Source organism: Enhydra lutris, unplaced genomic scaffold, assembly GCF_002288905.1.
Source record: "Enhydra lutris kenyoni isolate GAN:26980312 unplaced genomic scaffold, ASM228890v2 scaffoldscaffold29, whole genome shotgun sequence".
Taxonomy (NCBI): Eukaryota; Metazoa; Chordata; class Mammalia; order Carnivora; family Mustelidae; genus Enhydra; species Enhydra lutris.
Window position 1 is genome coordinate 6,707,777 of NW_019154113.1, and position 23,030 is coordinate 6,730,806.

The 23,030-nt window shown below is 47.6% G+C and overlaps 1 protein-coding gene across 1 annotated transcript in view; it reads left to right on the forward strand.

Annotated features, from left to right (window-relative positions):
- Nucleotides 1-1,947: 1,947 nt before the first annotated feature.
- The window catches only part of LOC111152640 (family with sequence similarity 169 member B), a 65,172-nt gene continuing 44,089 nt past the window's right edge, over nucleotides 1,948-23,030 (forward strand). The window contains 3 exon segments of the mRNA XM_022511179.1: nucleotides 1,948-1,982; nucleotides 1,984-2,194; nucleotides 5,716-5,815. Coding sequence (XP_022366887.1) covers nucleotides 1,948-1,982; nucleotides 1,984-2,194; nucleotides 5,716-5,815 — 346 coding nt within the window.

Genomic DNA, 23,030 nt, shown 5'->3' on the forward strand with positions numbered 1-23,030 from the left:
ACTCAGGGGCCCCCTGGGCTTTTGCTGTTTGGGGTTCCAGGAAGGCTTCTGGGCGTGCTGGTGTCTGAGATGGGCCTTAAGGATGTCAAGTTAGAAGGAGTGGGAAACGGGGGTCTAGGAACCTGTTGGGTGCTCTTGGGGGGGGGTGTGGAATTCTAAAGGGCCTTCTGGGCTGGGTCACTAACATAATCTGAGTGTTTTGTGCAGATCCTGAGCGCAGTCAGACCTGCTGCTGACTAGCCAAGCATTCTCCTCTTGGCCTCAGTTTCTTCGTCTGTAAATGGGGGTGAAGCCGGGATTCCAGCCTGGATCCATCCGGCTCCTGGGCTCTAGGCTTGGAAGGCCCAGTAAGGAGTAGGGGCGCCTACAGGTTCAGCCCCGGCGCTCTGTCTTGTCAGTTGCGGGGGGCTTTGGGGCTCATGGTGGGGAGTCTGGGCTTCCTTGGCTTTTTGCACGTATATGTGTGTCCACAAGCATGTGCCTTTCACAGCAGAATATGTTGGCTGGGGGTACAGCTCTTTTTAGAGAGGGTGAGATCCCAGAGTTCCTCACTGACTTACTCATTGTCACCAAGAGGACTGTTAGTTCTTTGTCTTTATTTGAAACATTTGTATCCATGCATTTATAGTTGTAATTTCTTGGGACCCATGTTCTCCTCAAATATTTAAAAAAAATTGAATAGTGGGAGAACGTATTTGCTCAGTGACTTGTCACTCTCTGCGTGTGCCCAGGACACGTTCAGCATGTCAAGCCCGGGGCAGGAGGTGGGCTTACGCATAGGTGGGGGTCTGGTCCACAGGTGCTCTGGACATCCTCCTCTCCACATAGGATGCCCAGAGCCGAATCCAGGATTCACAGAAGAGAGGGGATTGCAGAGCCCCCTCCCACTTGGGGACATGCCCAGCCGAGGCTGGCCAGCATCCCGGGAAAACTGACCACTGCTTCCGAGCTGAATTGGATGCTCTCAATTTGGATAATTCTTCAAGGGTATAACTTTCCTCGCAAGTATGAGGACAAGAAAGAGATGCTGAGGAGGATCCTGCGGGAAACTTGCACAGGAATGTATGCAGGAGTCTCCCTGTGTATGGACAGGTTTGCAGTTCCCACCAACTTGTACATTTCAGCTCTCTACGTGACAGTGGCCGAGCGCAAGGAGACGGGCTGGCAAATCTCATCAACCACACAGCGAGTACGGAGGCCGGCAAAATAGTAACTCGAGCTCAATTTTGTCCATTATCAAGGTTCTCACCAGCTAGTTGTGGGCTCTCCATGTCCCTGCTTGTGCCTGTGGCTGCTGTGGCTTCCCTCCCTGGGAAACAATTTGGTGGTTTGGGTATGCAAGGAAGTTTCTGTAGCATTCGAAGGTGGGGGTCAGGTGCAGCTTCCTTTTTTTTTTTTTTTTTTTTTTTAAGATTTTATTTATTTGTTTGACAGAGAGAGACCCAGCAAGAGAGGGAACACAAGCAGGGGGAGTGGGAGAGGGAGAAGCAGGCTTCCCGCCAAACAGGGAGCCTGATGGGGGCTCGATCCCAGGACCCTGCGATCATGACCTGAGCCGAAGGCAGCTGCTTAAGGACTGAGCCAACCAGACTCCCCTAGGTGGAATTTCCTATCTCTCCCGTGTTCCTGCCAACCCCGCCATTAGGAATGTCTTCTATTTTCTTTTAGCACCTGATATGGAACTATTTTTTCATTAAAAGAAAAATTAAGGAAACGGGGTAGCTGGGTAGCTCAGTTGGTGAAGTGTCTGCCTTCGGCTCAATTCATGATCCCAGAGACCTGGGATGGAGACCCACATGGGGCTACCTGCTCGGCAGGGGAGTCTGCTTCTCCCTCTCTCTCTACCCCCCTCCCCGGGCTCGTCTCTCACTCACTCTCTCTCTCTTTCCCAAATAAATAATTAAAATCTTTAAAAAAAAATTTAAAAAATAGGGGAACATAATTTTTATGGCAAATGTTACTTGTTTGCTTACAAAAAACAAAATCTTCAAGAAATAAGGGACTCCCCTTTAACAAAAGAATAAAACTAATGTCATTTCTTACTGTCTTTTTTCTCCTGGAAGGTGTTTACCCTGTGGATATTTTGGAAGATGACCCTGAAAGGCATCGGGAAGCAGCCCTGGCTTACTACGCCACGCTTAGGGAAGGGATGCAGCCCTCAGAAGAGCTTTTCTCTCTTCCCACGGGGGAGCAGGTACGTGTGATCGTAAAATCTAACTTACTAGAGAGTAGCATGTTAGTACTAGAGAGACTATTATAGATTTAAAAACAACAACAACTTCTGGAGTGAATACTAGAATAATTACACTTTGAGAAGCAGAGGAATTCTAGAATGGGATTCTGGAGTCTTGAGGATGAGTCCGGTTATGCAAGGCAGTGAACAAAATGCCTGCTGTGCATCCCACACCTACCGCTTACTAGCTGTGTGACCTTGAGCAAGTGTCTTAACTTTTCTGGTTTTGATGTTCTCATATTTAAAATTGGGACAATAAAAATCTTTAAAAAGAAAGGGGGCCTCCTGGGTGATCAGTCAGTTAAGCATCTGCCTTCAGCTCAGGTCATGATGCCAGGGTCCTGGGATCGAGCCCTGAATCAGGCTCCCTGCTTGGCGGGAAGCCTGCTTCTCCCTCTCCCACTCCCCTTGCTTGTATTTCCTCTCTTGCAGTGTCTCTCTCTGTCAAATAAATAAATAAAATCTTAAAAAAAAAATTGGGACAATAACAGAGCTTACTGGGGTGCCTGGGTGGCTTCCTCAGTAGAACATCAGACTCTTGATCTCAGGGTCCTGTGTTCAAGCCCCACATTGGGCATGGAGCCTATTTGGAAAACAAAAACAAAAGCAAAAAAAAAAAAAACCAAAAAAACCAACCCCTTCTCCTGCTGGAACTTACCTTGAATTGTCCTTAAGGAGAACTAAATGAGACTCTGTTTACATAATGCCTGGTTGGGCCTCAGTTTCCCCATGTGTCAAATGAGGGGCTTGGTTGCTCTTTGGTCTCTGTGGTTTGGCTCAGCTTTAAAATTTAGTTATATTTACAATTTCAAACTATTTAAAATAGTTATATTTAAAATTTAGTTATATCCATATGATTTTAGGCACTGATAAGATAGCCTTTTGGATTAGGGCTGGGAGAGAACAGAGAGAAATGAAAACCTTTTGTTCGTTAGGATGGAGGGACTGTGGGTAAAATTTTTAAATTGTGTTACTGTGAAGAAAATTTTTTCCCATGCAGTAAGTAAAAAAAAAAAAAAAAAAAAAAAAAAGAAATGTGCATCTTGGGCTGTACCTCAGTCTGTAACACTTCTTTCAGATTTAAGTCCGATCTGTTCCAAGAGACAAGATTTTCTTGGTTATACGTAGACTTTGCTCGTACCTACTGATACCATTGCCTTGTATCCAGCACTGCCGAGTTTTAGTTCACTGTACTGAAGCTGTTCCAGAGTTCATTAGAACAGTGGCTTGTGCAGCTTATACAGTTGTGGCTTTCTTGAGATCTTGGAGATCATGCTAGTTGAAGATAAAGTGCTACGAGAATCCCCTGATTGATTCTACAGTGCTGAGCTGCGGACCGAGGTCCCTGCACGCACACGCTTTCAGCACCCCCTAGTGGCAATGAAGCCGAAAACGGAAGCCAGCTCTCCATTGGGGTTAGGGTTGCTAATTCTCTGGGGAGACACTGGCTGTGGGCTGCAGGGTGGGCTGGAGTGTGGGGAGGGCAACCTGAGAAGCGGGTGAAATCTGAAAGCTAGCTCCGGAAGGCTCTTCGAAGCAGTTTCAGTTCTCAGCTTTCATTTCACCCTTACTTACGAGATTGCATTACATAAACCTATTATGTGAGTCTGTGCAGTGAGTGAATAATTTTAGTGTGATTAGCAAAAACATAATAAAATAAGACAGCTCTTAAAATTAAGTTGTTTTTATGTGATAGAAATGCTGAAAGGACTTTATAGCTATCTGCTTCTCCCCCCTTTAGAAAAAATAAATTTTCATGAGAAGATTTTCAATTGTTTTCCTACCATTTTAACAGTTACTTAAGAAATGGTAGGCATTCCCTATCACTTAGCAGTTGAAATAGTCTCATTTTGGGGTGGTATCAGACTTCCTCATGGCTTTTAGCAAATTTAGTTTTTCTTTTGGAGTCCAGAGAAATTTTTCCAAACGGAGAGAAAGATGAGAAAATGATTTGAGGATACATCATGCCACATTGCTCTGGTTCTCTGGAAAGTCCCAGTTAACTGTTTCCAGTCTTGAAACTGCCCTATCACATTTAAAAATACAATAAAAAAATACAATACAGTAATACTTACTGATTTTTCTGGTAATAAGCCGGTGTATGCTCCTTGTATAATATTTGGGAACTATCTCCAGAGACAGAGAAAATGAAAAAAGCATCACAGTTGATGCTGTGAACATTTTGATATGTTTCCATTTGACTTTTATTTCTGCATATACTTTTTAAACATTTAGGTCACTCTCAGAATACACTCTCAGGTGTAATAAATACCATGTCGATATAATGGAAATAAATTTCCATGTCGATATAATGCTTTGTACATTTTTTTAAAGGATTTTATTTTTTAGGAATCTCTGTACCCAACATGGGGCTCAAACTCACAATCCTGAGATTAAGTGTTCCATGCTCCTCCCACCGCTGAGCCAGCCGGACACTCCTGTGCGTATTTTTAATGGCCTCTAATAGCCCCCTCGTGAGACAGCCAGCTCGGGGACGCTCCCCGCAGGGGACTTGAAGACAGGGAGCCACCCAGATGTTTGCGGCTCTCAGAATTTGTCAGGAAACGTTTCTCTCAAACCACAGAGGCCTGCTATAAACTTATACAGGCGACCTGCCCGCCTAGCTCAGACGACACATCCTCTTTTCATTTTCTTCTGCTCTCCTCCGTTTTCCAAACAGACTTGGCAAGGGAACGTGTTGACCTTTTGCTTTGGAGCTGGGAACATTATGTCTGATGGCCACAGAGAGGCTACCAGCCCTTGCGAGAAGGCTCTGGGTGGGAGGGTCCCAGTGTTGGAGGCCCCCAGACGCCGCTTGGTGTTGCCCTTGCTCATAAGCAAACAGGCACCAGCACTGTTCTCTGTCTCTCACAGCAGAGTTTCTCTGCCCTTGGAGTGCCTCAAAGTCAGAGCCGAGCCTGCAGGGCCCAGAAGGGGTAAGGGTTTGCTGAGACTCCTTGCCGGGATCCGAGGCTGTGCAGCCGGCAGCCCGAGAGGCAGCGGGGTGGACACAGGCTTGTTCGGGCTGTTTCTGTGGAGTGGCCCCAGGAGGAACGTTGAGGCTGGCATGGCAGGTAGAAGCCTGAGGTGGGGGTGTGGTCACCAGCTTTTGTGGGCTGAGGCCGGAAGGGGACCAGGGTGGGGAAGGCATTGGGGCCCAAAGCATTTGGAAGGGAGAGGCTGGAGGGTATCTGCTGAGTGGGTGTTTAATCAGTACTGGGATGGATGGACAGGTGCATGAGGGACGGGGAGGGCTGGCTGGTGGGAGACGGAGGAAGGGCCTTTGTCACATCCCACTTGTGTTTAGCTCAGAGTGGGTAAGGTTTCCATTTTTACCTTGCTTCCATCCTGTCAAATTAACCTCTGTGCAGCAGTGTTCTTTCAGGGAATACGGTGCTAATTAATTGGTAATTAATTTCCCGTGCCCTTACTTTGATGACAGAACAAAATGGCGATTTCGTTTTTTTTTTTTTTTTTTTCAGGTTAAACTTGAAGCCTCGTCTGTTTGCCTTTGCACTGTGCACCGTGACGAACCTCAACATAAAATATTAGTCTTGGTTAATCCCCAGGACACGAAGACAGGTTGGTAGTTACTAATGGATTTAAAATACGGGGATTCTGGGGTGCCTGGGGGGCTCAGTGGGTTAAAGCCTCTGCCTTCAGCTCAGGTCATGATCTCAGGGTCCTGGGATCGAGCCCCATCGGGTTCTCTGCTCAGCAGGGAGCCTGCTTCCTCCTCTCTCTCTGCCTGCCTCTCTGCCTACCTGTGATCTCTGTCTGTCAAATAAATAAATAAAATCTTAAAAAACAAAACCAAACATGGGGATTCTGATTTTATCGTTTACAACTGACAGGAGGAACTATGTCAGAAATGAGGGCTGGACTCTGAGGCTGGACCTAGAGGAGTATCAAAGCCCGAGGGCTGTGTTCTCGGCATTTAGACCGCTGACAGCTGGCGCATTATTCGTGTTTACTGACGCTCATGTGGATTTTTGTATTGACACTGGACTCCCTCTCAGCCACGATGACTATATTCCGAGCTGCTTTGGAGGGGAGCCCTTGCTGGTCTCCTTAATAACATGCAGGGGTGCGTGCACAGGGTGGCGCCCGTTTGTGTGACTGTCTCACCGCCCTGGGCCTCGGGAGACATCTGATGGTCTAGTGAGTTGCCCGGGGCCATGCAGCCGGGGCCTGGGAGGGAATTTTTACCAGGTGATGGTCGGGTGGGGTTGTATTTCTGGTGGGGAAGTTTATGGAATCTGTAACTCATTTATTCTTCCTCCGCATCATGAAGAGACCATTGGTGACTGGTTTCAGCTCCTTGGAGTGTGTGCTGAGTTGGGTATGAGGCAGGGAGCTATGGGCTGTGGGCAGCAGGAGGTGGGGAGGAGGGGTTAGATGTCTTTCACTACAGTTTGCAAAGGGGGCTTCTCCCGGCTCTCCTGCTCCCCGAGAGACAGACCTTTGCCTTTAACCCTTGCGTGCCTCTCTGGGCTTTGCGCTCAGAGGACGGCCTGCCTGAGTGGTATCACAAAGCCCAAGGTGACATCCTCGATGGGATAAAGTTACTCAGCACAAAGACTGTTGTTCATGCTTCTTTTCTTGTTAATTTGGAGACACAAATGCGCTCAGCTAGCTGTCTGGGAGTTTTTGAATGTTGGCAAAGCCTCTTCATTGCTCTGAGGCTGAGGGTTGGCTGAGCTGTGTGTGAGAGCTTTTGGGTTGAGGTTCGGGACCCCTTTCTGTCCCCCAAAGCCTTGTCTGCCATGAACAAGGGGGGCTGTGAAAACCCCAGGCCTGCGCCTTTGCTTTGAATTTGGGACTCCCCCACCAGGTTAGCGAAAGTGACAAGATGTGCCCACAGGCACTCCTCGGCGAACAGATTGTCAAAAAACTCAAAATATCATTTGTCGATTCTAAGAAAATGTCCAAATAGCAGTCCCCCCCACTTTTTTCCGGCATTTAACAACATCCTGGTTGTAGGTCTTTAACGATCATTTGCATAATGTAAACCTATGACTGACTCCTAAATCTGTTTTCTATTTATACTGTACTTAATTTTTTGGTTGTTTTCAAGAATGCATTGTAATAAATATTCATAAGCTCCAAGCAATCTCACTCCGGACCTTTCCTTATATATCATAGTGCCTGAAACAACGTTTTCGAATGTCTTCCCACTGGCTGGGGCTCTATGGCGCTCGCTGAAATTTTGCACGAGTTCCAAAAATCATACAGGTGTAATCCATACCTCATGCTCTTCAATCTAGTATTGAGAAGCCAGCACGATTGCATAAACGCACTTCCCATAGCTTGAAGCAAACGGACTCAAAGCAGCCGATGGTATCCCTAGACCCTCTTCCCAGCTTTGACCTGTTTGCCACTTCCCTCCTGGGCTCAATGGTGACCGTTGGTCCTATGGTCCTTGGTTCCTTTGTAATTCTGTTGGAAGGGTTGTGTCTGGGAAGACCGGGTGTGTGTGTGTGTGTGTGTGTGTGTGTGTGTGTGCATGCGTGTGGTTAGATGGATCTCACGCTGTTTGATAAGCCCTGTCCGTGTATGCGTTAACTATGGAGAAGTTGATTGAAGCCATCACAGCCATTTGGGACAAGCCCACAAGCAAAGGAAAACCACCCTGGAGTTCTGAATTCCTGGGCTGGGGGACAAGCAGTTAATGCTCATGACCCGCTGTTGTTAGGATGTAAGTAATAAGTCTCTAGCTCCCCCGTTGAAGAAGCTGGAGAGGCATGTTCCAGAAAGGTGGTTTGGGAAGCACGTGCCTTCGTCCCCGTGGGGTTCAGTCTGGACTGTTTCTCGGTCAGAGGCTGGTCTGTCACCAAGGCTGCTGAGGACCCCCCACATTGTTTAGTTACCTCTGTATCTCTCAAGGGCCTTTTCTTTCATTCCTTCCCCCTTGTTTTGTTATTCCTCCTATTTTTAAATTATTAACTGATGTCAACTGTTTACAGAGATGAAAAAAAAAAAGACTCCTTATCAAAAAAAGCTGTGGTCTTTTTCCTATTTCCTGTGTTAAATCAAAACTGCTTACCCTAGCATGCCAGAGTCCCATCAGCCGATGGCCTTTTGCCTTTCTCATTTCCTGCGATTTGCAGAATAGAATCGGATGAACCTGGGCGGCGGTGTCAGAGACAACGAACTTGGTGTCCTGGCTCTGCCACCTGACAGGGGACCCAGAGGAGTGATTTGGTCCGAGCCAATTTTGTCATTTGCAAAATGGGACATCCTGCTTATAGGGTGCTTGGGGGAATGAAGTGATGTGTGATAATCCGGACCTCCCCCAGCCCCGGCCCCGGGCAGAGAGCAGGCATGACCCTAGCAGAATTCTTCCATCGTGGCGTGCCTCTGCTTGCTTTTCCTCCATCTTCTGGTGTTGTGTGATAGAAGCCTGGGATTTTAGTGTGCGAGGCCTTCTTGTCCACTGTGGGCCAAATGTTGGCCGCTGAATTCCCTCCCTGGTTAATTCTGCTTGCATACCTTATGGGTAGGAAGATAGTACCACGATAGGCTGGGTTAGTCTGTTTTTGAACAACCCTAACTGTAAAAGAGTTGTTCCTTCTACTGATCCCAGACTGCCTCATTGGATGAAGGTCATGCAGTCCATCCACAAACAACCAATGATCAAGGAGGCTGTGTCTCTACACAGAGAAAGGCACTGATGGCAGTTCTCATCCTCAGAAAGCACAGTGAGCCCCGGCACTAAAGGGGGGGCTGCTGGAAATCAGACATGACCTGGGACTTCATTGATGGAAGGATGAACCCCCAGTGCAATTAGAGCTCCGTTCTCTTTGGAGCCGGTCAGGCCCCCCAGGAAACAAATTGGCTCTTATCCATGGAGAAGACCCGGGTGATGAGAGGGCTTGAAGACCATTTGAACAAGGTTTGCCGAACCCAGGGTTGTTCGGCTTTGGAGGAGAGATGTGGGGGTCCGGAGACTCATGATCAAAGGGCTGTTTGGTTCAGTATCATTAGGTTCAGTGTTTTCCAAGATGATTTTCTGTGGTGCGATTGAATTCCAGAAGGAGAAAAAGGTTAGGTGATCTTTTGAGTTTCAGTTCAATCCTAAATGTATCAAGGAAAAAGTTTTCCTTTCCCACAAACATGCCTTTGATGCTTCTCTAACCCTTGTTCATCTTAAAAACAAAGGCAAAAAAGAAAATAGGTCTCCCAGCTGAAAGCCCGTAGCTAGAATTGAAAGATTTGTCTAAGATTTATTTTTGTCACAGCTAATGATGCCTCCTTTGTGGTAGGGCTAATAAGGTTGGTGTATGATTCTGTTGGAATGAGGAAGGTGGTGTCTGGGGAGCGCTGGCTTCTAGTCTGGGATGGCTCGTTTTATTCTGGGACAGCTGTAGGAGAACATTCTTAAGGAGTCCAAACTGATATGCCCGTATGTCTCCTCCCTGGCATGGTGCCCCCCCTGGGGCCATCCCAGCCTTTAGGTATGACTCCTCCCCAGGCTTGGACCAACTGCTGAGGCTGTCACACATTTCTCATTCTTCCACTGTTCCTCCCATCACGTGGGCTCCAGAGCTCATTTTATCCTGGATTCTTCCTTCACTCAGATCTGGGCTTCTCCCAGAACATGGCATCCAGGACCCACGTCATGGGGCCTGCTGTGGAAAGAGCCTGGGTTTTTGGAGTCAGTTAGACTGGACTTCAAGTCCTCCGTGCCTGGTGAGAGGGGTGGCCCTGGGTTCAGTTACTGAGCATCTCTGAGCTTCAGAGATGCTGTCTTTTTACTCAGTGGTCTGGCCCGTGGCCCAGCAGCAAGGCATCACCAGGAAGCCTGTTAGAAATGCATGAGCTTGGGGTTAAAGCCTCTGCCTTCAGCTCAGATCTTGATCCCAGGTTCCTGGGATTGAGCCCCGCATCGGGCTCTCTGCTCAGCGGGGAGCCTGCTTCCCCCTCTCTCTCTGCCTGCCTCTCTGCCTACTTATGATCTCTGTCTGTCAAATAAATAAATAAAATCTTAAAAAAAAAAAAAGAAATGCAGGAGCTTGGGTCCCACTCAGACCTGCTGAGTTAGAATCTATACTTTAACAAGATCCCAGGGTAACTGGTACACATTATTACCACCTAAGAAATGCTTGCTCAGGAGCAGCAAGACGCTCGTGGTGGCGGAGAGCTTTTCCCACTCTCCTCGGACGTTCGTCTTCTGCCAATCTAGCCTCAGTGTGCCTTGGCATTTCAGTAGAACCAACCCAAGGTTGACTTGCGTCCAGCTTACAGTTAGCTCATTACTGTGCATGGGCATTTGGGTCATTTCTGCCTTTTGGCTCTTACGAATGAGACTGCTGTGGAAATTCATGTGTAAGGTTTTGGGTGGGTAGATGTGCCTCTCTCTTTTTTAGTCGGTGTTTTTATTTTGTTCAGAAAGTACAGCTGCTGGATGGCATGACAGTTTTATTTTAAATTTAGTGAGGACCCCCCAGACTTGTTTTCCATAGTGGCTGCCCCAATGTATGTTCCCACCAGTTGGGCACAAGTGTTCCTTTTCTCTACATCCTCACCAGTAGCTGATATTTCTTGTCTTTTTGATACTAGCCATTCTAACAGATAAGGAGGTGATGTCTCATTATTTTGGTCTGCAGTGCCCTGATGGTTGGTGATACTGAACACTTTGTCATGCACCTGTTGGCCGTGTGTGTGTCTTCTTTGGAACAATGTCTATTCATGTTATGTGTGTTCTGAGACTCCGTTTCCAATGGGTAGAGGGGGTCTTTTCCCACACAACACCAAGTAATTCTCTTTATACCAGCTGGGTGTTACACCATTCAACTCAATTCTGATGCTATCTACCCACAGGTAGATGGGACAGGGTAGAGGTAAATGTGTCCTTAGAAGCATAAAAGTTTAAAATTTTTATTACGCTCAGTTTATCTGTGTTTGGTTGCCTATGCTTTTGGTGTCCTATCTAAGAAAACTTTGCTTGTTGGAAGAGTAAGTCTTTCTATCCAGTTAGATGAACTCCTCCTTGCATCAGATCCCATGGGGTAAGGGTTTAGTCCTACAAGACTTTCCCACCCCCTTCAGACACGAGTTGCAAGCCCAGATTGCTCCTTTGACTTATGACCAACTGGCTACAAATTGGAGGTTCCCACAACCTTCTCTTTGAACTTCAGATCCCAATTGAACAACTAGGTTGTTAGCTGTGCTTCAGAAATCAGAGTTTCCCACTTCTTTAGTTTGATTTGTTTGCTAATGAAGCTCACAGAACTCAGAGAAACATTTGACGTACGACATTACTGGTTTATACCAAGGGATACAACTCAGAACAGCCAGATGGAAGAATCGTGTAGGGCAAAGTATGGAGAGAGGGTGAGGGGCTCCTCATTTTCACCAGCCTGGAGGCTCTTTGAACCCTCTCCTTCATGGTATGGACATGAGAGATTAAATCATTGGCCACTGGCAGTTGATTTGACCTCTAGCCCCCTCTTCTCAGAGGTCAAGGTGATGGGACTGAAAGTCCCCAGGACAAATCCCATGTTTGGTTCTCCTGACAACTAGCCTCTATTCTTAGGAGCTCCAAAAGTCGCCTTGTTAACATAACAACAGACACTTTAGTCCCTTAAGAAATTACAATAGTTTTAGGAGCTCTGCCAGAAACCGGGGATGAAGATCAACTATGTATATAAATTGTAAATTATGGTATCACATAGATCCTCTGCGCATTTTGTAATCGGATTTTTTTTTTTTTTTCCTGTGGAATTGTAGGAGTTCTTTATATATTTTGAATATTAACCCTTGGTCACATACATGATTTGCAAATGTTTTCTCCTATTTGGTGGGTTGCCTTTTCATTTTGCTGGTGGTTTTCTTTGCTGTGTAGAAGCTTTTCAGTATGATGTAGTCCCACTTGTTTATTTTGCTTTTGTTGCCTTTGCTTTTGGTGTCAGATCCAAAAAGGTCATTGCCAAGACCAATGTCAAGGAGTCATTGTGGTTTTTAAAAAATTTTATTTATTTTATGTTTATTTTTATTTTTTAGAGTCACTGTGGTTTTGATTTGCATTTCCCTGATGACTAGTGATGTTGAACATCTTTTCAAGTGTTTACTGAACATTTTCATATCTTCTCTGGAGAACTATCTATTCAGACTCTTTGCCCGCTTATGCTTTTTTTTTTTTTTTAAAGATTTTATTTATTTATTTGACAGTGAGAGAGACACAGCGAGAGAGGGAACACAAGCAGGGGGAGTGGGTGAGGGAGAAGTAGGCTTCCCTCTGAGCAGGGAGCTCTATGCGGGGCTCGATCCCAGGACCCTGGGATCATGACCTGAGCCGAAGGCAGAGGCTTAATGACTGATCCACCCAGGTGCCCCTCTTTGCCTCTTTTTACATTGGATTATTTGTGTTCTTGTTTTTGAGTTGTAGGAGTTCTTTATGTATTCTGGATATAAGATCCTTACTATATATATGATTTGCAAAAATTTTCTCCTGTTCTGTGGGTTGTCTTTTTTACTTTCTTGATAGTGTCCTTAGAAGTTTAAAATTTTTATTAGGCTCAGTTTATCTGTGTTTGGTGGCTTGTACTTTTGGTGTCCTATCTAAGAAAACTCTGCTTGTTAGAAGAGTAAGTCCCTCTATCCAGTTAGATGAACTCCTCCTTCTGGCCATTTAGTTAATGTCATTTAACCTTCTGAAGGTGTGCGTTCTTTTTTTTTGAATTTTAGGTTTATTTATTTATTTTATTTTTGAGTAATCTCTACACCCCACGTGGGGCTCGAAATCATGATCCTGAGATCACGAATCTTGTGCTCCACTGCCTGAGCCGGCCAGGTGCCCCTGAAGGTGTGCATTCTTTATTTCTAAATCCAAGTAATTTTTTTTTAATGCTGGTTTTTATTTTATTTTTTTAAGTAGGCTTCACACCCAGCGTAGAACCCCTCGTAGGGCTTGAACTCAAAATCTTGAGATCAAGACAGGAGTTGAGATCAAGAGTCAGCGGCTTAACGACTGAGCCATCCAGGCACTCCCCGAAAATGCTTTTTTTTTTTTTTTAAATTCATGCAGTTATTACACACACAAGCCATTATTTAACATACATCTCTCGTTCATCCACAAGGAGATTTAAGGAGCTTTTATGAAATGTATGTCTGAAGTTAAGAATGGTGGGAAATCTGGCCAGTGAAATTAAGATTACTTATGTTTAATTATTTTCTTAATGCTAGCCTGGAACGCTTGTTAGAAGAGGGAGTGAGGCCAGTGTGTCTTCTTTGGTTGTGGTGAAATCCTGCTGATTTTAAATTCTGTCTTCCTTTTTCTGGGGTCATTACGGACCATCTTTTATCATTCACTCTAGACTGTCATCAGGAGGAGATGTTCAGGGAACCAGGCATTGGTTCCAAGATCTACATCTTCCCCTGACACACTAGGATAAGCACTGGTTCATTCTGGGGTTCTCTGGCCTCCCATGCTCCCTGAGATTAAGGGTTACAGCTCTAGGATCACATTTGTAGGATTTTTTTGGCCCCTGGGACATCAGTTCACTGTGTCTAGAGACTTGAGCTCTGAAAGCAGCCAATGCAGCCCTCTTGCCTTTCCACTATTTCCAGTTGCCAACCTTGCTCCTCATTTGGAGACCCTCCACCTTCCCAGTGAAGCTGGTCCTCTGTGATCATTAACGCATCTGGCTAGGGTGCATTCCTCCCTCCGCGTTCTCCCCTCGGACTCGGGCCAGCCTCCCCAGGCTGGGCACTCTATTTTCCTGAATATTTTCCCAGCCTGCCTAGACTTACTCAGTGCTCCAGCCTTTCCCCTGTGATCTCAAAGGATCGTGCCAGGCCTGGGGACCTGTCCTTGGTTATGAGGGGTCGCCCATCCTCTATGCTTACTCTTTTAACCTCTGACCCTTTCTGTTGGAAGGTCTTTCTGCAAGGTTCTGGGCCACATGTATCATTTTCCTAGATGATCCCTACCTGTTTTCCTTGTTAGGAAACTTGCCAGATTTTTTTACCCCCAGCATGTTTCTGACAAGTATCTGTTCAGCGTTTTTTTTGTGTGTGTTTGTTTTTCATATAAAACCTAGTGGTCAGATGATCAGAGGGGATGACGAAGAATGTCCAGAGGCTGATTAAAAATGGCAATTTAGGGGCACCTGGGTGGCTCGGTGGGTTAAAGCCTCTGCCTTCGGCTCAGGTCATGATCCCAGAGTCCTGGGATCGAGTCCTGCATCAGGGTCTCTGCTCAGCAGGGAGCCTGCTTCCCCCTCTCTCTTTGCTGCTTGTGATCTCTCTCTGTCAAATAAATAAACAAAGTCTTAAAAAAATTATAATTTATAATTAAGCCAAATGAAGGAGAACTAATGCCACAGTGCTACAGAAGTTTCCAGAATAAAGGGCCATTTGGGTCTTGCTGGGTGTAGGGAGGGGCCAACCTTAGTTCTTGGTAGGGAAGTGGTGATCTGGTCAAAATAGGGGGCAGGAATTGTCCACTGTCTATCTCCTGGGACCTCTGGTTCTCTCTCCGGGCATTTGAGCTCACCGGTGGTCACATGATGGTCACAGAGGCTTTTCCTCTGCCAGGGCTGGGGCTTCTGGACCTGAAGGAGTGCCTGCAGAGGCACAGGGGACCTGGAAGGTGCCCCCTCCCCCCTCCCAGCATCTCTCCATCTTGGAGGGTCTGGCCATGACTCACATCAGTTCCTTCTTTGAATATTTTGAAGTTTCCTTTCACAGAACCTTCTCCTTATGTTCCCAGCCCTTGGCTGCAGGGAGGCCGTGCTGAGGGCATGGAAGGCGATGCCGGGTGATGCTCTGGAGGACGGGGGGCTTCTGGGGCTTGAGACATGGCTGTTTGGATCTTCAACCCTGAGCAGAATGCGCCATGCATGACCAGATGGGAGGAAGAGCCAATAGATCCTCTGGGGGTGCTTAGTGTCCAGGGGAGGGATGCTGAGGTCTTGCCTGGCGGGCAGGGCCGGGTTGGAGAAACAGTGGGGATCACAGGGTTGGGGGTGGATGGCAGGTGCGGGGACAAAGGGCTGGGAGTAGCTTGGATTGTAGCTGGGCTTGGTGGTGCTGTCAACAGTGCTAGGTGATTTGGAAGGAAAAATTTGGGGTGAGGGTTAGTTGAGCTCAGTCCGAAGGGCCTGTGGGACCTCAGATTGGAGGGAGGGTTCCGGGTGGGGCCCTGTGCCCTGGGTGCACCGTCGGGGGTGGGGGGACCCATCACTTTGGAGTTGGTCGTCGGTGGTTGTTCATGTCTCTGGTCATTTCCTGTGGCTGATCTTCTTAGGTGGACGGTCAGTTCTATGAGCAGGGGGCGCTCTTCCCAGAGGGTGTTGGCTAAATTCTCATCAGTCCCCGTGCAGGGCAGACAGACGTGAGCCGGGGAGGCGGCGAGGCTGACAAACAGAAAGCAGGATCCTTCTGGAGAAGGCAGCCGGGGGAGCGACTGTTTGCTGTCTTTACCACATGTTGACTTCTCTGATTAGAACATCTCTCCCCCTAGCTTGCTTCCAGGACGTTTTGTGACCAAGCATAACACTCATCCTTCAAATTGCTGCTAATTTATTTACAGTTTTTGGTGATTGCATGTCATGCGCACCCTGAGAAAAACAAGCAGGGAATCAAAAAATGATGATTTTTTCCTGGAAAAGCATGCCCAGGCTAGGCCTTCAGTGACAGCAGGAGCCAAGGCAAACATTCAAAGGAAACTGGAAACGTTGCGGAGCCCGCCTTCCCAGGGGCTGTCATGGGCCTGGTGGGATTGCGACACGCTGGGCCTGAGTCCAGGCCCACTGGGGGCTGCGTTCGGGGCAGGTGGGTGGTGGGTCGGGGTCAAGGGGTCGGGGATGGGAGTTTTGCCCCTGAGCTGCCCAGGGACCTTCAGACTTGGGACGCTCCTCACTTTGGAGCGTGCTGTCCAGACTTTGGGGGGCGGGGCAAGGATGGAAGGTCCAAAGGTGGAGGTAGAAGGGTTCCGTGAACTTCTGACGCCCAGAAGGGGAACCACTAGGGCAGCTCCTTGTCCTGAGTGTGCCTTAAAGAGAGAGGCCTGGCTTCCTGACGGGGGGCACGGATGGGGCTTAAACACAGCTCTGCTTAGCAGGATGGGCCTGTCAATCTGACCCAATGAAATGGGGGCTTCTGTATGTGCGGTAAGAAGCAAGCTACCATGGGGGTTGGATGGAGGCAAGGCTTGCAGGCCTGGTGAAATCTGATTTTTAGCATGAGAAGTAATTTCACTTTTTCTGCTTTGAAGCATGAGGACCCCACACATTCACAAATCCTAGTGTCCAGGGACCACCTGGTTATTTGACACTCCACCGGGGTAGCTTCCCATGATCGTGTGGACATTGGATCTTGTTTTTTTTTTCCCCTAAAGGTTTTAGTTATTTATTTGACACACACAGAGAGAGAGAGAGAGAGAGAGAGAGAGTACAAATAGGGGGAGCAGCAGATGGAGAGGGAGAAGCGGACTCCCCTCTGAGCAGGGAACCCAACATGGGGCTCCATCCCAGGACCTTGGGATCATGACCCGAGCCAAAGGCAGACGCTTAACCAACTGAGCCACCCAGGGGCCCTGGATCGGGGTGTTTGGAGTCTGTGCCTGCCTTTTGGGTAAAGCAAAGATCAACGTCAGCCTAGGACGGGCCCCTCATCCCATCTTCCACACGGGTAGAGTCCCACTTAAGTGAGTTTGACAGTGAGGGGGAAAAGAGTTCTGGCCAGGGAGGCAGCTTCAGTTTAGAAACCTGCTCTTTCTTGCTGCAAAGGCGACCCCCCAGGTTTGGGAGGACCTGAGTTCACTTGAGCCAGAGGAGCTCCGTGCCTGAAACGGAGGGTTCTGTTTTCCTTGGGCAGCGATGGATGCAGATTGAAGAACTATGTGCAGTGACAGCATCGTGTTTTGGGAACACATGTTGGCTATTGTTTGGGATTTTCTTCTTGATTCCCTGTTAATTTATAGCACTTACTGTGAGTTGGATTTCAACGTAGGGGAAAACAGCATCCCGCAGACAAAGACATGTCATTCTTACCAAGGGACTAATGGTATTTGCAAAACAGGGAAGGTCCAAGGAAAATATTTCTAGTGCCAGGGATGGAGCCATTGTCTGGGGCCGGGAGTGCGTCTGGGAGGCATCTGACGGTTTTACCAGTGCACTTTGGGCTGTCTGCACTCTCTGCCTCCCCTTGCCTCGGTCCAGCTTGGTGATTTTAAGATTCCTTTCCTCGATGCGCTAGCTCTGGTGCGGGCTTCTCTCTGCTCCAACACCTTGCAGCCCAGCTGAAGCTCAGGGTCCAGGCACCCCTTCTTGTCCCTCTTCCCTGAGTTAAAATCTAGACTCATGAAAACAAAAATTGCTTAAGGCAAGAAAGGCCCGAGAACCACAGGGAAGCCTGTTGCAAACATACCGCAAACCAGATGTTTCTTCCTCCGTGGCAGAGAGGCGCCGGAGTTCACAGGGCATCTGGGGAAGTGTTTTCCTTTAAGGAAGACATCTGTATGGAAACGGTCGCCCGAGTAATGCGATGTGACAGTTGCTATGTCAACTTGCGTATTTTTCCCCTCCCCTTAAATTATTGACCTGCTCGCTCAATGTTGCATAAAAGTCATGCAATGCCTTGGAATGTGTTTATGTGCTGTCCTCTGCCAGAACTTTTCAGCGTTTTTTTTTTTTTTTTTTTTTTTATCCCCCCTACGTGTATTTTGCTTTTGAGAAGATGGCCTGTCACTTTGGTTTAATTGTGCTCTTTTTTTTTTTTTTTTGGTCCAACTACATATTTCTTCAATTTGTAACGAGGCAATCAACGGCAGCTAAGACTCCAGGGGAGCCCTCAAGATGGAGTGAGGGGTGGGCAGCAGGGGACTTAAAGGCCTTTCGGTTGTGATCGAACACGTATAGAGGGACCAGTACGTGAACTTGAAGTTAGGGTGAGGAGGTGAGATATATTTTGTGTCAACCCTCTGTCTTTGGTTCCCAGGATGGTACGGGGGCAGGGACCTTCTCTGTGGCCCTGCTCGGCTCCGGGCTGTGTATCCAGCTGCCTCCTGACTGCCCTGACCTCTCTCTAACAGGCATCTCAAACCTGAAAATTCATGCCTCCATCTTTTTGTCTTGCCTTTTTCCTGCTCAAGCACCTGTGTCTTTCACTCAGGTTCCAGAGCCACCTGCCACCCCAGCCTCCCCTGCCACCCCGGCCTTCCTCTTTTCTGCCTTAGACCAGTCCGATTCCCAGGGAATGTGTACTCTCCCCTGGCAACCCTGGCAGAGGCCTTAACCCACTGAGCCACCCAGGCGCCCCCCCACCCCTTTTCTAAACTTCAAAAGGGCTACTTCCAGGACGCCTGGGTGGCTCAGTCATTAAGTGTCTGCCTTCTGCTCAAGTCATGACCTCAGCATCGTAGGATCGAGTCCCGCATCGGGCTCATTGTTCAGCAGGGCGTCTCCTTCCCCCTCTGCCTGCCTGTGCTCTCTGTCTCTCTCTCACTGACAAATGAATAAATAAAATCTTAAAAAAAAAAACAACAACAAAAAAACCCCCAAAGGGCTAATTCCTCCGACCAGGGCATAATCCAAGTCTTCTTTTTCTAAAACATCACTCTGATTATGTCTCTCATTGGTCAGACCCTTCCAGAGGCTTCCTATGAAGGTCCTCCCTCAGCCTGATCCCCGCAGCCCCCAGCTGTGAAGCCCATTCTGGCTCTGGCCCATACTGGCTCTCTCTCCCCCCGCCCTCCAGAAAGACTGCTGTGGTCCGAAGGTTTGCGTCTCCCCACAAATTCATATGTTGACATCCGAACCCTGGTGATGGCGTTAGGATGAGGGGTTTTGGGGAGGGGCCTCACCCTCATGAATGGGAATCATGTCCTTACCCAGGAGACCCCAGAGGTCTCCCCTTCCCCTTCCACCATGCGAGAACCCTGCCAGAGGTTAGCAGCCTGGAACCTGAAGGAGGGAGGGTTCCAGCCAGAACCTGCTCATGCTGGCGTCCCGATCTCAGACTTCCAGAAATGTGAAAACTATGTTTCTGCTGTTGATAAACCTATAAATGTCTATGGTATTTTTTCGTGGCAGCCGAAACGGATGAACATACAGCCCTTGGGAGGGGGCGTGACTGCCGCTCATGTCTCGGAGGTCATGGTGTGTGTGACATGGTCATGGCCTGGTCACCTATCTTACCCCCCGCTGGTCCCAGGTACAGTGCCTGATACTTGTTAGTGCTAAGTAAATGGCAGACCCTGCCCCCTCCGGAAGTGCTAAATGAAATCCTCAGGCATCCATCGAGGTAAGGTCTTTCCGTGCTGATCTCTCCTTTCTTATCACTTGTCTTGGTTTGTCTCTTCCTCAGCCTTCATTTCTCTCTTTCCGACTCTGTGAGCTTTCATGGGGGCCTGGCCCCCAGCTCTGTCCTCTTGGCTGTCTGTCCATTCCTTCACCTGGAGCACGGGGGCTCTGGAACCAGCAGACCCCGTTTGCATCCGGTCCTAGTGCTGCTGTTTGTAGGCACATGACCTTGAGCCGGTTTCCTAGCCCCTCTGAGCCTCACCTCGAACACAAGAATCAGCTGTGGCAAGCAGGAACTGAGATTCCCACCCTTGGCATCGTGCCAGACATGTGGTGAGGACCTGCACCTGTGGTTGTGGGACGCATTACTGTTTTAAACCTGCAGCTGGGTCATGTCCCTTTATTTCCTCCCCCGGTGGCGGTGGTCTCTAGAGTAGGGTCTTGAAGTCTTCCCTGACTGGCCTCCTCCCTGCTCCCTGCGCCTTCCTGTCCTTACCTGGCATGCTGTGTGCCTCACATGTCTGAGGCTCTCTCCCCTGCCCCAGCTGGAGTCCCCTTTCCTGCCTCCTTCTTGAGGTCTGCTACAGGTACCTTCCACCAAGGACTCCGGCCCCTCGGTGGGGATGCCTGCTTCTTCCTCTCTGAGGTCCTGAGCTGATTTTTGGTTTCTTTCTGCTTCATGTCCCAGGCACTTCCTCCTCCTCTGAGCTGTCAGTGTCTTAAGCCTGAGTCTGAATTTAATTCCTCGAGTAGGTTTATTAGGTCCTTTGCACATCCTAGTGACTCAACATGTGGGTTCAATGGGGAACAAATGCTTCAGAGTTGTGACCTTCGCAGGGTCTGTGTACAACTGGGGTGCCGCCTACCGCTGTCCCCTGTGCTGGAGCAGATGAGGAGGGATGACAGACATAACCATAGGGTGCCTCAGTTGTCCTCCCGGACATTGCTAATCCGTCCCAGTGCTCCTTCCTCCTTGCCGACTTGGAATGTGGCCTCAGAATCTTCCTCAGGAAAGCTCCCCTCTGTCATGGCCCATCCTTCGAGGAGACAGGTGACAACCAGTTCTCCTTGCCCCGTGCTATGGAAACATCATATCAGCCTCCCAACAACGATTTCTTTGTTTACTGATTCATTATGAAGAGCATGTTTAGATAAAAAAAGGAGTTAGCTCTTTTTTTAATTTAGTTAATTTCTTTTCAGTGTAACAGAATTCATTGTTTATGCACCACACCCAGTGCTCCATGCAATGCGTGCCCTCCATAATACCCACCACCTGGCTCCCCCAACCTCCCACCCCCTGCCCCTTCAAAACCCTCAGATTGTTTTTCAGAGTCCATAGTCTTTCATGGTTCATCTCCCCTTCCAATTTCCCTCAACTCCCTTCTCCTCTCCATCTCCCCATGTCCTCCGTGTTATTCCTTATGCTTCACAGATAAGTGAAACCATATGATAATTGACTCTCTCTGCTTGACTTATTTCACTCAGCATAATCTCCTTCAGTCCCGTCCATGTTGATACAAAAGTTGGGTATTCATTCTTTCTGATGGAGGCATAATACTCCATGGGTTATATGGACCACATCTTCCTTATCCATTCGTCCACTGAAGGGCGTCTTGGTTCTATCCACAGTTCTATCCAAAGACCGTGGCCATGGCTGCTATGAACATTGGGGTATAGATGGCCCTTCTTTTCACTACATCTATATCTTTGGAGTAAATACCCAGTAGTGCAATTGCAGGGTCATAGGGAAGCTCTATTTTTAGTTTCTTAAGGAATCTCCACACTGTTCTCCAAAGTGGCTTCACCAACTTGCATTCCCACCAACAGTGTAAGAGGCTTCCCTTTTCTCCACATCCTCTCCAACACTTGTTGTTTACTGTCCTACTAATTTTGGCCATTCTAACTGGTGTAAGGTGGTATCTCAATGTGGTTTTAATTTGAATCTCCCTGATTGCTAGTGATGATGAACATTTTTTCATTTGTGTGATAACCATTTGTAAGTCTTCATTGGAGAAGTGTCTGTTCATATCTTCTGCCCATTTTTTGATATGATTATCTGTTTGGTGTGTGTTGAGTTTGAGAAGTTCTTTATAGATCCTGGATATCAGCCTTGTGTCTATACTGTCATTTGCAAATATCTTCACCCATTCTGTGGGTTGCCTCTTTGTTTTGTTGACTGTTTCCTTTGCTGTGCAGAAGCTTTTGATCTTTTTTTTTTTTTTAAAGATTTTATTTATTTATTTGACAGACAGAGATCACAAGTAGGCAGAGAGGTAGGCAGAGAGAGAGGAGGAAGCAGGCTCCCCGCGGAGCAGAGAGCCTGATGCGGGGCTAGATCCCAGGACCCTGGGATCATTTCCTGAGCCGAAGGCAGAGTCTTAACCCACTGAGCCACCCAGGCACCCCAAAGCTTTTGATCTTGATGAAGTCCCAAAGGTTCATTTTCGCTTTGCCTTTGGAGACATATCTTGAAAGAAGTAGCTGTGGCTGATATCGAAGAGGTTACTGCCTCTGTTCTCCTCTAGGATTCTGATGGATTCCTGTCTCACATTGAGGTCTTTTATCCATTTCGAGTTTATCTTTGTGTACAGTGTAAGAGAATGGTCAAGTTTCATTCCTCTACATATAGCTGTCCAATTTTCCCAGCACCATTTATTGAAGAGACTGTCTTTTTTCCACTGTATATTTTTTCCTGCTTTGTTGAAGATTATTTGACCATAGAGTTGAGGGTCCATATCTGGGCTCTCTACTCTGTTCCACTGGTCTATGTGTCTGTTTTTATGCCAGTACCATGCTGTCTTGGTGATCACAGCTTTGTAGTAAAGCTTGAAATCAGGCAGTTTTGTTTTTCTTTTCCAACATTTCCTTAGCAATTTAGGGTCTCTTCTGATAGCTCTTTTAAGAATTCTTAGTAGGCAAGATGAAAGGTTTAAAAGTTTTGTTGGGAGGTACCCAGTGTACCAAGTGTATGTCTTAAGCGTGATGGAAGGAGAAGGATGCTGCGGTCAGCTTCACACTCCCTAACAGAAAAAGGAGCTGGCATGAGAAGATGTGGTGGGTAGAAACCTATATCCTCTTGAAGGAGGAGGCAGGACCGCAGTAGTCAAGCTGGAGGGGAGAAAGACAGACATTTCTCTGCAAACCAGAACAGAAAGTTTGGAATGGGAGTTCCCAGGAAGAGATGGGAATGTTATGAAGCAAGTTTCCATTGTCTCGCTGACAAAAGCCAACAAATAACAAAGGGCTTTTCATCCTTCTTCCAAACCCCAGAGCACCACTTGAAGCAAGTGGAGGAAGTTTCTGGAAACCACTGACAAGCTTCAGACACGTTAGGAAAAGCAGTTTGAGGAAGTGAGCTCTTTCACCTAACCTGTATAATGACCAGGTGAGAGGATGTTCTGGTCTCCACTTGACAGGTGGGGGAATTTAGGCTTGGGGAGGGGGTCAAGGTCACATAATCAGTAGTGGAAGAAGCTGGAATTTGAGCCCCATCTGGTTCTGAAGTCTGTAATCTTTTCCCTACACAGGTGGATGGGGCCACATCTAAA